This window comes from Lolium rigidum, chromosome 4 (genome assembly GCF_022539505.1).
Source record: "Lolium rigidum isolate FL_2022 chromosome 4, APGP_CSIRO_Lrig_0.1, whole genome shotgun sequence".
NCBI lineage: Eukaryota > Viridiplantae > Streptophyta > Magnoliopsida > Poales > Poaceae > Lolium > Lolium rigidum.
Genome location: NC_061511.1, coordinates 240,947,166 through 240,960,419, shown reverse-complemented (window position 1 = coordinate 240,960,419; position 13,254 = coordinate 240,947,166). Strand labels below are relative to the sequence as shown.

At 44.4% G+C, this 13,254-nt stretch overlaps 1 protein-coding gene across 1 annotated transcript; it reads left to right on the top strand.

The window, feature by feature from the left end:
- The first annotated feature begins 9,466 nt into the window (after positions 1-9,466).
- LOC124649999 (peroxidase 1-like) lies at positions 9,467-10,748 on the top strand. Its single transcript, XM_047189567.1, has 4 exons — positions 9,467-9,673; positions 9,754-9,939; positions 10,049-10,211; positions 10,324-10,748. Exons 1-4 carry the CDS (start codon positions 9,467-9,469, stop codon positions 10,746-10,748), a joined length of 981 nt encoding a protein of 326 aa, XP_047045523.1.
- The last annotated feature ends 2,506 nt before the right edge of the window (positions 10,749-13,254 follow it).

The following is a 13,254-nucleotide window of genomic DNA, read 5'->3' as shown; positions in this document are numbered from 1 at the left end:
ACCAGTACCTTCATCACCAAGCTCAGGGAGTCCGATTCGATTCGGTTCCTTCGAGTTTACCCCGCACAGCGACTCGTCTCGTTCGACTTTTTCGGGTCTGCAAGAAAACTTGGGCATGACGATCGGGAGCGTCCACTGCAACATCAACGCGGAAGGAGTCCTTCGGTTGCTGGAGCCGTTCGCCCCCAAATCAGCAAGGAAACCGTCTCCGTCGGCCGCGGGATCGATCGTGTCATCATCAATTGATCTATCGGCTAGTTTAACGGACTCAACGAATTCGTCCCCACCATCGACTCCCCGGTCGATATCTTCAATGTCGACTGGATCCGATGACTCCACGACATCCGATATGACCTCGTACTACTGCTTGAACTGCGACACCAGGCACGGATTGGGATGAAGTGATACACCGTTCATCTATAGCGCCAGATATTCGTCGGGAGAGGAGAGTATCGACATCGCCGTCAGGATGACCACCTGGAAGACAGCGCGTCATCAAGTCTATGCTACCCTCGACGCAGGAAACGCGGGGAACGAAGGAGAAGAAGGAGATCGCACCCCCCCCCCCCCGCACCGGCAGACGATGTAACTTTGAAAATAGCGCCAGTAATAACAACAGTGATTACACCATCGCGGAGGAAGAATGGGTAGCAGCTCGGGCGGCTGTATTCAACAACACGCCACTTCCCGCAGGAACTTCGGTTGGAACCCTCAATACCTATCGCTCTATCTTGGAGAAAAATTGGGAGCGACTGTTGAATGAACAGGCCACCCTCGAACAGCGTTTACTAGCTGCAGACCAATCTAGCGAGCGAAGGAGGGGTTCGCGAGGAAGCGCGTCTCGAAGCAGCCAAGGGGCTGGAAAGCATCGATCAAGACTGTCCTGACTTTCGGAAGACGATGCCAGAGAAATAACATCAAACTTATCCAAGTCTTTCATGACCATGGACACTGCGGGTATGTTGAGGCCAAAGACCGTCGAGGGAGCAACCGCCAACCTTGCAGCATACCTGATCAACCAGCAACCAGCACCCGAAGGTCCTATGGCTCAAGCCCATCGAGGTGCTCTGGAAAGCCTTGCGATCCTGGGAGATAATCTAGTTCCACGGAAAGAAAAATCCACGCTTCAAGCCAGCGATTCAAAGTACCGTTCAAGGGACGCTCGAGATGAAATCACTCAGAGTAGAATCGACAAAGCCAGGCGACGGCGAGCGGCAAGGGAAGAGTGCGACAGTGATGAATCCAAAGAAATCCAGGAGTACGATGGCGAGATGAGGGGAGCTGATTGCTTAAGTTATAAGATTCGCGAGACTATGCCGCCCAAAAGGTTCAAACCTACTCCTACTTATGCCGCCAAGTATGACGGACAACAGGAGCTGAGGTCTTGGATAGATGATTATCTGCAAACCGTGATCTTACACAAGGGAAACCAAATAGCGGTGATGCAATGCCTGCAGCTCTACCTGAAGGATTTGGCACGAGCCTGGCTGAGAGGCCTGCCGAAGGGATCCATTAAGTCATGGGACGATCTGGTAGATGCTTTCGTCAAAAACTTCCAAGCAACATACAAAAGGCCTGTTGGAATCGATGAATTGCGGCATTGCCAGCAGAAGCCAAGGGAGTCGATGCGTACATACATCGGGAGATTCACCAAACTCTTGAACGCTGCCGAAGATGTTTCCATCGACAGAGCAGTCGACGCCTTTAGTGATGGTATTCGACGCGAAACCTACATAGATGACCTTGGGCGTAAGAAGCCGAAGACCATAACCAAGTTAATGGAAATCGCCAACCGTTGGGCTGATGGCGAGGATAACGTAAGGAGGCCTCGTCCACGCAGTGACGATGAAGACGACGATCAGCCGAGGCACGACTCGGGTGGCCGAAGAGATCGTTTCAAGAAGAGGAAGGATCGTGGATACGATGACAGTAACATGGTAGCCACAGGATATTCTGATCGCCGAGACGATCGGTATGACGACATGCGAGACGATCGACGGGACAACAATCGCAGTAACTCTGGGAACCGTGGCAACTACAAACCGCGGCCTCCAAGGACACCCGAGTTACCTTTCGCTGAGCAGATAAACGCCCCTTGCTACTTGCACGTGTACATTGATCCTAAGGATGACAAGAAGAAGTCGAGTCATTTGCTCAGAGATTGCGACAGGTCATTGAGATGCAGAAGTTTATCCAGCAGCAGCAGCAGTAGCCGAATCCACCACCACCACCTCAGCACCAAGTTCAGCAGGTCCAGCCTCGCAACTCTAACGAGTCTTTCCCACCACCACATGGACAAATGAGCATGATTCACAGAACTGGTGTTTCGAGAAGGGAGATGAAGAAGCTCACCCAAGAAATCAACCTGGCGGAAAGTATCATGGCCAGTATTTCTGAATACATCGACTGGTCATCTCAGAGCATTCTGTTCAGCAGAGCGGACCACCCAATGACAATCCCAAAGCCAGGACACACCGCCTTAGTAGTCGAAGTGCAAATTGGTGGATTCAATATGAGCATGGTCTTCACGGACGGTGGAAGCGGATTAAATCTGATATTCCTCGACGCAATCAAAAACATGGGAATTACGATGAGGATGCTGGAAGAAACAGATACTTGTTTCCACGGGATTCTCCTCACTCTACCGGCGTACTCTCTTGGCAAAGTTTACTTGAACGTTGTCTTCCGGAAACCTGACAACTTCAGGATGGAAAAGATCGAGTTTGAAGTAGTAAACTGGAAATCACAGTACCATGATATAATCGGGAGATCAGCTTATGCCAAGTTCATGGATGTGCCACATTATGCGTATCTCAAGCTCAAGATGCCTGGGAACAATGGAACAAACATCACAGTCTATGGAAGTTTCTCACGCTCTGATAATTGTGATCGCGAGTTTCAGAGGATTGCTGCCAAGTTCGGACTGAAACAAGAACCTGACGACTTCCCTTCAAAATCGTCAGCACTCGACAAAAAGGAGGATGAACGCGTCAAGAAACTAAAAAGGAAACCAGATGACCTCGCTCTGAAAGCTTCGACAGTCGGGCCTTCAGTAGCTGACAGCAAGGCCGTTGTCGGAGAAAGCAAAACTCCAGTACTTGCCGCAAGAACTCCTGATGAAACCAATGATGCCTCCAAAGCCACTGGCACGTCGGATAAGATCGAAGATAAGGAGAACCCTCCTCTTGTTTAAAAGGATGGGTATCTTTATATTTAGTTTTTCTCTTTCAATAGGGCTCTTTTAGCCCCCTATTCAATTTTGTCCGGATGAAACCAAGAGGAAGCGAGGCGATTCGCGGGCGGCCCTAGCGTCATCGCCATCTTGCACCAGTTTTGGAGAGGACGAGAAGCTATCCGTATCACCTGACGGTGTCCAACATCGGAGCTTCGTCGTCCATGTCGGCGCCACGTCGAGCTAATTCCGCCCCTTTGAACATCGACAACCTGCTCCAACAGCTAGTGAGACGGCCTCCGCCGCAACAACATGCCCGGAGCAGCTTCGAGAACCCTAGCATTGTCTTCCCTAAAGCCGGCAAGAGACATCAGCCACGATATGGTAAGATGATCTAGCCAACCCTAGTTTTTGTTACGTTGATGCATGAAATTGTTGCCACGACATCATCTAGATTTAGCAATTTTGAGTTGATATCCACCAATAAGAATGATGAGGAAATTAGCTCGAAAGTGTGAGCATATTGTTGTTGTTCTTATGCTTGTACCGCTAGTAGAGTCATTTTTTATCATTAGCCATAATCTCTACTATTAAGAGCAAACTGGTGAATGCCTGGTGTCACATTTTCAGGATGGACAATAATACCCCCACATCTTTACCAAGATGATTTATCTTGAAAAAAAAAACCTGCGCGCGGAACAAAGAAAACGCAACAATAATACCCCACGTCCTGATACCGATACCAATACCACAATCAGTAATCCTCATCCCTCTAAAAACGTGGAGATCGATCCGAAGGATCTGCGCCAACATCCTTCCCCTCCTTTTCTCCTAAAATCTTTACTACTCCATTAAAGTGAAACATGCAATGTCACACTACTCATGATGTCACACCCACTTCCTCCACTCAAACCGTCAAATTTGTTTCTCATGCTCCCTATTATTCTCAACCACGCAAGCGCCAAACTCGGCCAAGTCCAAGACCTCGCAAGGAACAGGAACCCACCCTCCTCCGCATCCACTGCACAGTCCACCCTGCTCTAGCTGACCGCGATATCTGGAGGGCCTCCGCCCCAGTCTATGGCGAGATCTGAAGGGAAGGGCCCTAAACAGGCCGAGCCTGGAGCGGGTTGTGGCGTCGCGCGCTCTCCGCAACGAAGACCAGCGCCAGCAGAGACCTCCTGCTCTCGCGTGCTCTTCGAGGGGTTCGGTTCGCCCTCCACCGCCTCCCGAAGCTTGGCGCTGACGACCTCGCGACGGTCCGGATCAAGGTGTCTCCCCAGTCCTCTCGACGCGGCGGCGTAGGTACGACCCCTCCCTCCGTTCGTCCTCCTCCTCCCACTAACCACCAAGGCCCATTCCATCTCTCCCATGGCGCCCCATCCCCACCTCACCAGCCTCACCTCATCTCATCTCCGAGGCGGAAGAAATTGACCGGAGTTAGGTGGAGAAGCTAGACCACGTCGGAGCGTTGGATTGGAGGCCGACGACAGGCGTTGTACTATAGGCGAAAGAACATACAAGGCAGCCACAAGTCGGAGGATTTGGGTCTGCGGGCCAACCGGACACTCGTGGCATCGGCACCAGCGCACGAATTTCTTCTTACCACGGCATGTTCAGGTTTCTGAATGTAGTGCTTGTGTTTTCTGAATTGCACAAGGTCATTTTATCTACTTAAAAAGTTTGAGTTGCTAATTATGAGATGGATTTCCTAATACTTATACTCTCTGCCCTCTAATGTCAGATTGAAATCCCACGAGCATGCTAAGAAGTTGACAATGGTATCAGGTACCGTATAAAGTAGCAACCTGTTTTTCGTTGAAAGTGAATTTTCAATAAGTCTTAGTTACTTTTCTAAGTAGGAGTACGTCAGATGTATTTTCTAAGTAAATTAGAATTATGATATAGTTGAAAAATCGAGGAATGGTATATTTCTTTTGGGAGCTTTGAAACAGCAAGGACTTGTCCTACTTCTAATTATGAAAACCCAAACCCTAGGACTGACCAAGCATTCTATGATGTTTTGTTATACACAAGTCTCACAAATGTCATGAAAAACACAATTTTTTTGAGTTAGCATGATCTGTAGTTATTTATTTTAGAATCTCACTGAAGTAGTTTTTTCTCTTACTAATGGTGTAAATGGTTCTTTTACCATGTTGTGCATCATTTTTAGGAACGTCTAATCATGCTAATATAGGACGAATCAGTTATTACTACTTTGCTTTTCTATATTACCTGCATTGCTTGCCACTTGCAACTTTAGTCTCTTTCATTGACATTAACATATGGAAAAGTAAAAATGTAGTCAAATGGTGGATTAATTTTACTACAGTAGTTTGTCTGATTTATCCATGCTATAAAATGGGAATTAAACAGGTTAACACTTTTATTGAGTAGGAGATTTCTAAGGGACAAACTCAAGACAATTTATACCACACCTTTAACTGGAGTAGCTTAAAAATAAATATCCTTCCACTTCATGTTGCCAACCAACATAGGAGATAATCCATGCATTTGAATATTGTAAGTGTTGTAGTAGTTTGGGCAGTTTATTGGTCTATCTTTTCTGTTGAAATTCTTTGATGATTTCCAAGCATTGGTTTCTGCAATTCTGGAACCAATTTTCTACTTGTCGTTAAAATTCCATGTGAGAACTGCACTTTCATGCTTTAATTTGTTGGATTGGTATTCACAACTTTCTTCAGGGAAAAGTGCTGAACCAAAAAAAGCTTCATGGGATCCTTAGTGCATATCGTATAAGTTCTTCAAATTAATTCATGTAGTTTATGGATAGTGTACTGTTTATCACAGAAATTCAGCAGACTCATATACTTTTCAACCCGAATAATATTGAGTCTTCTTAACAGATAAAGAATACTGGTGATGTAGAACACGCATTTCCTACTGTATAGCCCAAACACACATTTTAAGTATCTCTTGCAAGGTATGAAGTTACTGTCACACCATGGTGCCAGGGTTGAAGTTTTTCCAGTGGATGGCCTGGTTCAGATATCTTGTCTATCCCCTTGCATTCATGCTCTTATTGTGTAATAGTGAAGTCATCTAGCACCTTGATGGGCAAATGGTCCAAGGTGTCGTCACTAGAATAGTGGTGTAATTTCATATGAATGGTGATATTATTCTGTCGGCAATAGAATGGTGGTATTATTTCCCCGGGAATAGCATTGTACTTACCTTTCTTGCAATTTTGACTTTGACCTCTGCACTCATCTATCAAAATGACAGGCCCTATTCTCAGTTGAGAAACATAAGAAAAGAATTCATGTTCACAATATCATATTGTTTATGCAAATTAGTAGATACAAAGAAGGCAACTAATTGACTTGATTCCTGTTAAGAGGTAAAGCTGAACTGGAGGCAGAGTAATGCGTAAATGCATTACCTTTGGCAAACTTCTTACTTAACAGGTTTGAAGTGAACAGAACGCCACTACGAGGAGGGTTACTTTTTCTTGAATTCCTGGTACTCGAAAACACACACTTACGTTTTGCATCAAGTCTTAGTCAAGAACTGTCTTGATGGGCAAAATATACTTTTGTATGTGTGCGTACTTGGTGGTCAAGCTACTGCATCTCTGTCTAAAATATGAAGCTTGCTGATTGTCTCAAAGAAGATACTTATTTGTTTACTTCTGGCGCTCCTCGTGTTGTCTAAAATAATTTAGTTTGCAAAGATGTGAGAAGGAGAACCTTGAATATCAATTTTGCAGAACGGTGTAAGTATCAGAGTAGAACCACAAAGTCTCAATATGACTACATCTGTTTTCAGATCATCTTGTATGTTGTTAAAGTGTGCCTAGCTATCTATTTACAACCTGACTTATTCCATCCAGCAAGATCCTCTCGATTCCCACCAATTACAACTCCTTGCTCCAAAGCATATTCTCTAAGTAACGAAGGGCGCATCCATTGTGGCAAAGACATAATGCACACTACAGGATTCCGCCTTTTCCTTGGAGATTGCAACTTGCTTTCATATAGATGGATAGAGCCACTGAGTACGTTCAGCTCATATAATTGATGTTTCAGTTATGCGATATGTAATAGAGTTCATAATTCTTCGCGAAAGGAATTAGAGAAATTAGAGTTCAAAATAATGGATCTTACAAAATAATGTTATATTATTCTCTCTCATGTGATTGGTTCAGAAAAAGGAAAAAAAAAAGAAGTTCAAGTCGACGATTTGAAATCTGATTTTTTAATCGATGTAACTTAGTTTGAAGTTAATTTATATACCCTTATTTTATTTACAAAGTTAGTTGTCTGAATGTATCTTCGAAATGCAGAAACTATTTTGATAATTTATCTGATTGTTCAAATGTTGTCCCTTTTTCTATTTGTCATTCTTTAGAATTCCTCGTACGATCGCAAGCCAATGCAATCAAAAGGAACTGAAACATCACCGGGTTGAAGGAATATCTGAACTCGCCGAAAACAATTGAGTTTTACACAATCAACAATTTTACATTGTAGGCTATTAAAATTTCAAATTCACGTTAGTGAATATATCTTAGTTAATAAGAGATTAGTAATTATTCTCAAAAAAAAGATTAGTAATTATGCCTATGACGTCCAGTTATATCTTTTTTTTTTATCAAAATACACTTCCTTGAAAATTGAATCTCACTGTTTTTACAATACTATGTAGCTATCAATCATTTACATAATATAATATTTACATGTGTGTGGTAAAAATGTCACTTGATGGGCCGTAGTGACAGGAGCATTCAACTAGGCCCGTGTTTTCATTTTCGCCGTGGCAATACATGATGTGTGCGAAAAATGCATAGAGTGGACGGCCTCCGTGGAGCCCGTTTATGATTTTTTTGAAAACAACATTTTAAAAGTTTCAAAAAAAATCTGAAGAGAAATTCTGTATGTTGATGATTATGTATTCTATGGTTCTGCCAAATCTTAATGGGAAATGACAAAACGATCTAGGATTTTTTCGAATTTTACAGTGTTCATGACACACATCTAGAAATTTTTCATTTTTTACACCACCCGGGATACTTAATATTTCACATTTGTATTTTGCACTCATGTAGAAATCATCATTATGTATATCTAAGATTTTTTTTTAGAATTTGTTACAACTTCAAAATGTTGAATTCTATCTTTTTTCTGAAAAACCAGCTACATGGAGCCCATCCACCATATTGGCGCTTTCTCTGGGGCTATAAGAGCTTCCACAATAGGACGCTTAATTAAAGACGGGCGACATGATTAGAATTCTACTCTATCGATAGTTACAACCTTTAATCATCGACGCTGGACGCAAATACAATTGTTGGGCGCTATCTAATTTTTTTACTTGCGTTTTGGAGATCGCAACTATTCAACATCGCTAATTAGCGACTAGACCAAGTGCCCTGCATTAGTCGGTGAACGCTTAGCTATATATTAGCTATATATTTTATTCCAATGATTTATTTTTGTTTCGTAAGTGTCTAACTAAGCGCTCATTCGCTATGGATCTAAGAGGCCCGTGTTTTCATATGTTATATGTATTGCCGGGCCATTTTCATCTGTCAAATGAAATGTCATTTTCATCTACTATATGAACTACGCGTTACAGCTAGACATATGAACTATCAGACTATAACATAGCTAGACATATGAACTATCGGGCTATAACATGTCTGGGCTATAACAGGCCCGCGTTTTCATTTTCAATGAGCCACCATATAAAGATGTGCATTGAGATAATAATAATAATGAATTTTTGACGTAGTATAAATTTTGCATTTTACAATTATGTCTTTTAGTCCCATACATATTTATTTTACCAATTAGATAAATTTATTAAGCCGTGGCGAAGCACGGGCATTCAACTAGTATTAGTATGAGCTGAGCTGAGCCGAGTATAGCTCGTTCAAACTCTGACTCGTATGCAGCCTCAAAAACCTGATATGTACTCCCTTCGTAATCACCAAGTTAATTTGATGAGCTGATACGTGCTTCCGTCTGGCTGGCCGGCCCGGCCGCCTCCATTATACATACGGTGGCCGCCGGTGTACCTGCCACGGCAAAGATTCCGCGAGGTGGAAACAATGGAAGGGACAACTCATTAAACCTTGCAAACTTACCTGCTGCTTCGGAAGACAGCCTAGAGCCTACCACATGCAGGTGTGGGACACCCCCTGTTCTATAAATTTCCTCGGCACCAATTCAGCAGCAGCAGCAGTTCAAGCTTCCCCCGATTTGCCACCGTCGTCCTTGCGCAACCAAGGAAGAAGCTAGCAAAAGCTTTCTTGCTTTCTTTGTGGAGATGGCGTCGAGGGCTTGGATGGTGGCGCTGCTGCTCGCGGCGGCGTCGGCGTCCTGCGCGACAGCGCAGCTGCAGGAGAAGTTCTACAGCGAGACGTGCCCCAGCGTGGAGGACGTCGTCCGGAAGGAGATGGTGAGGGCGCTCTCCCTCGCGCCTAGCCTCGCCGCGCCGCTGCTCAGGATGCATTTCCACGACTGCTTCGTCAGGGTAAGTGATCATCCATACTTTCTTGTCATTGCAAGATTCAGAGGTCGGCGCCGTGTTAACAACATTGGAGATGAATGCAGGGTTGCGACGGCTCCGTTCTCCTGGACTCGGCGAACAAGACGGCCGAGAAGGACGCGCTGCCCAACATAACGCTGCGTGGTTTCGACTTCGTGGAGAGGGTGAAGGCCGCCGTGGAGAAGGCCTGCCCCGACACCGTCTCCTGCGCCGACGTGCTCGCGCTCATTGCCAGGGACGCAGTCTGGCTGGTCAGTAATTCAGTATAGATAGTGGAGTAGAACAAACTGTTAAGCTAATTTGCAAGTGACAGTACCGAAGCCAAAGTCTCAATTCTGCTCGTTGTTTTTCCTTTTTCAGAGCAAGGGGCCATTCTGGGAAGTTCCTTTGGGCCGGCGAGACGGCAGCGTGTCCATCGCCAACGACACCAACGCGCTGCCCCCTCCCACCGCCAACATCACCGAGCTCACCCAGCTCTTCGCCGCAGTGAACCTTGACATCAAGGACCTCGTTGTCCTCTCAGGTAATATTTCAGCGACATTTCTACCTCACACCACGCTCATTGCAATGGCCAGATAAGCTTCAGCTCAGTAATGGTCTAACGGAATATGCGTGTTCTGTCTCCGCTGCTTCAGCCGCGCACACGATCGGGACGTCGCACTGCTTCTCCTTCTCCGACCGTCTCTACAACTTCACCGGCAGGGTCAACCCCAGTGACATCGACCCCACGCTGGAGCCCTTCTACATGGCGAAGCTCAAGAGCAAGTGCGCCAGCCTCAACGACAACACCACGCTCGTGGAGATGGACCCTGGTAGCTTCAAGACCTTCGACCTCGACTACTTCAAGCTCGTCAGCAAGCGTAGGGGCCTCTTCCACTCGGACGGTGCGCTGCTCACCAACGCCTTCACCCGCGCCTACATCCTGCGCCACGCCACCGGCGCCTTCAAGGACGAATTCTTCGCCGACTTCGGCGTCTCCATGGTAAAGATGGGCAACGCCAACGTGCTCACCGGAAGCCAGGGTGAGATCAGGAAGAAGTGCTCAGTGGTGAACCACTAGCTACTTAGTCGACAAGCGCGGGTTGGCATGGCATGGCGTTTGATTAGCGACAATCTTTTTTCTGTGTAGATTTTACTGTAAGACGGTTACTTCCTTTTTCTCTCCCCATTGTTTCGTTTTCATTGATTCATTGTTTCCTTACAGCCATGTAAAGTTTCCACCAAGAACTCAAGATCATATTATACAGTATAGTCTCTGTTATTTTTTCCGTTGGGACATGATTTGCTACAGTACTTCTGCCTTTGCCAGATCAGTAGATGCAATCATGAATTTCCCAATTAGCCATGCAATGATTCAGTAGCACCGTTGGCGACACCCTGATCTGCTGTTGACGACTATATAATTGATGAAGCGACGTACACTGGTCAAGAATAGACCCATTATTGATGCAGGCATGACCTGTGTTTTTTTTTTCAGAGAAAGCATCTGATCTGATGTGTTCCGCGGTGTCAGCAGCCCCACGGACTCTGGCACTTAACATTTCTCAGCCGGCGTGCAACTCATCTCCTGGATGTTAGTACAAAAGGGAAACATTTGTTTAAGTAAGCCTCCCACATGCCATGCACAATAATGAATCGCTTCTTTGTCGATGCCATCTCACCAAACCAAAGTACCAAACCCTTTCTAGCTCCAACGGTACGATCACTTTTTTCTTTAATTGTACAAACGATACGAAGACTTGTAGTGCTACATGTACTACATGTGTACAATCAAGCAAACGTTAGCGGGGAAGTTAAACTCCATTTTCTAAGGTAGTCAAGCATGTTATCACCATGATAAAATAAGAGTGTGATGTCATTGTTTACTTACATAAGCAAACTCCTCTTCAAAATTACAAACTTAAGATCAACAAAAAAAATACATTTATGTTCAGTGAGATGAAAATAAAAAATAAAAAACCATTTGCTCGCAAAAAAATATAAGAACCACTTGAGGGTGAAAATTGGGCATAGTTCAAGGATGCATTTGAAAGAAGTTGAAGAGTTCACTCGTAGAAATGTCCGTTCTTTCCTTTGTGTCATATCCGTAAGAAAACAAATGAATGTAATCAAGTGGTAGAGTCATCGACATATGAAGAAGAACTTAACGCGTGCTCAACCGACCCATGATTTAAAACCCCATGTTTGACATTTGTGTGTCTCATAAAGGCGGAATATTCATTCAGTGGGAGGCGACACAAGATCCAATTCGCCAGCTCAGTCTTCCAGAGGTGCTCATAGGGGTAGGATGTGCGTGTGTGTGTTCATAGGAGTGAGTGTATGCTCGTGTATGTGACCGTCTGCGTTTGTACTGTGTTTATCAAAAAAAACTGAAAAAAGTTAGGATAAGGAAGTGAACTTTTGCTCGAATTTGGAGTGGACCTCATTTTCTCTACTTTTCAAACTTTTCATGTTGATTTGGTGCTTTACTTTTGTGAGCGGGACTGATCTGTGCTTGGATAGTATATTGTTTTGTATATGAATCTCCATGCATGAGTTGCCGTATCTCATGTTTTCTACTATTAAACTGGATCCTGACAGCTAGCAGCACCAAGTTAAGCGGGCAATTTGGTGTGCATGCCACCCTCTGGGGTCTTTTCAAGGGGAGCTTTTCATGTCTTATTTTATATTACTTTTTTTGGGAGTGATGTTTTGGAACATGGGAGCACATGCTCTCTTTAGTTTAAAATGCATCTTACACATATTTTGAATTTTAAAAAAAATGAAAAAAAAATCGCACGTACATCTTCACGTGATACACGCTTACAAAGTTGTTTCATAAAAAATCGACTTGTCATATGACGTGTGTAAAAAAGACAAAACTCAGTGCTAGAAATAATGCTTTTTACAAGATAAAATTTCTCTTTTTCACATGGTCCACAAAAAATATTGGTTTTTCTTGAAATTTGACGAACGCACATATATTAGGAAGATATACATGTAGAATTTTTCGTCAAAATTTTTTGACACTTCGAAATAAGATTTTTTTAGTAGAGGGAGCATGCGCACCCGGGAGCCGAATTAAATTTCCCTTTTTTGTACCATATCATTACAAAGATCTGACATGTTTTTTTTTCTTTCTGAGGGGACATTCAGCTCTATTCTTTTGAGAACTTGGAAGATTCGGCATGTGGCATTCCACAAAATAAAGCACACAGGGCGCAGCTAGGCTATGGGGCCTATGCTGAAGTTTCGGGCTGAGCTCGCATATTCCCAACAGGAGGCCCTTTTGCAATGGACCAGGCTGGTTCACTAGCCCCACTATGAGAGAAGACTAAGCGCATCTCCAGTAAGCCCACGCATTTTTGATACCGAATGTGTTCGTTTTGTTAAGTTTTGGTCGACCTACAAACGCGCAGGCTCCGGCTCCCCTAGTCCGCTTGGAACGGGGTGCATCCTACAGGGCGCCTCATTTGGTCCGCGCTAGGCATTTTTGACAGTTTTTCCATTTGGACCAGTAGGCATATATGATTGGGAATAGCAACAATGATGAAATTTAATTTAATAGCTAAGACATTACTACCACT

Excerpts from the sequence above, each read along its gene's own strand:
- LOC124649999 (XM_047189567.1), top strand. The coding sequence starts at position 9,467 with ATGGCGTCGAGGGCTTGGATGGTGGCGCTGCTGCTCGCGGCGGCGTCG. Across the intron at positions 9,940-10,048 it reads CCAGGGACGCAGTCTGGCTG|AGCAAGGGGCCATTCTGGGA; the intron begins GTCAGTAATTCA and ends TTCCTTTTTCAG. Across the intron at positions 10,212-10,323 it reads GGACCTCGTTGTCCTCTCAG|CCGCGCACACGATCGGGACG; the intron begins GTAATATTTCAG and ends CCGCTGCTTCAG.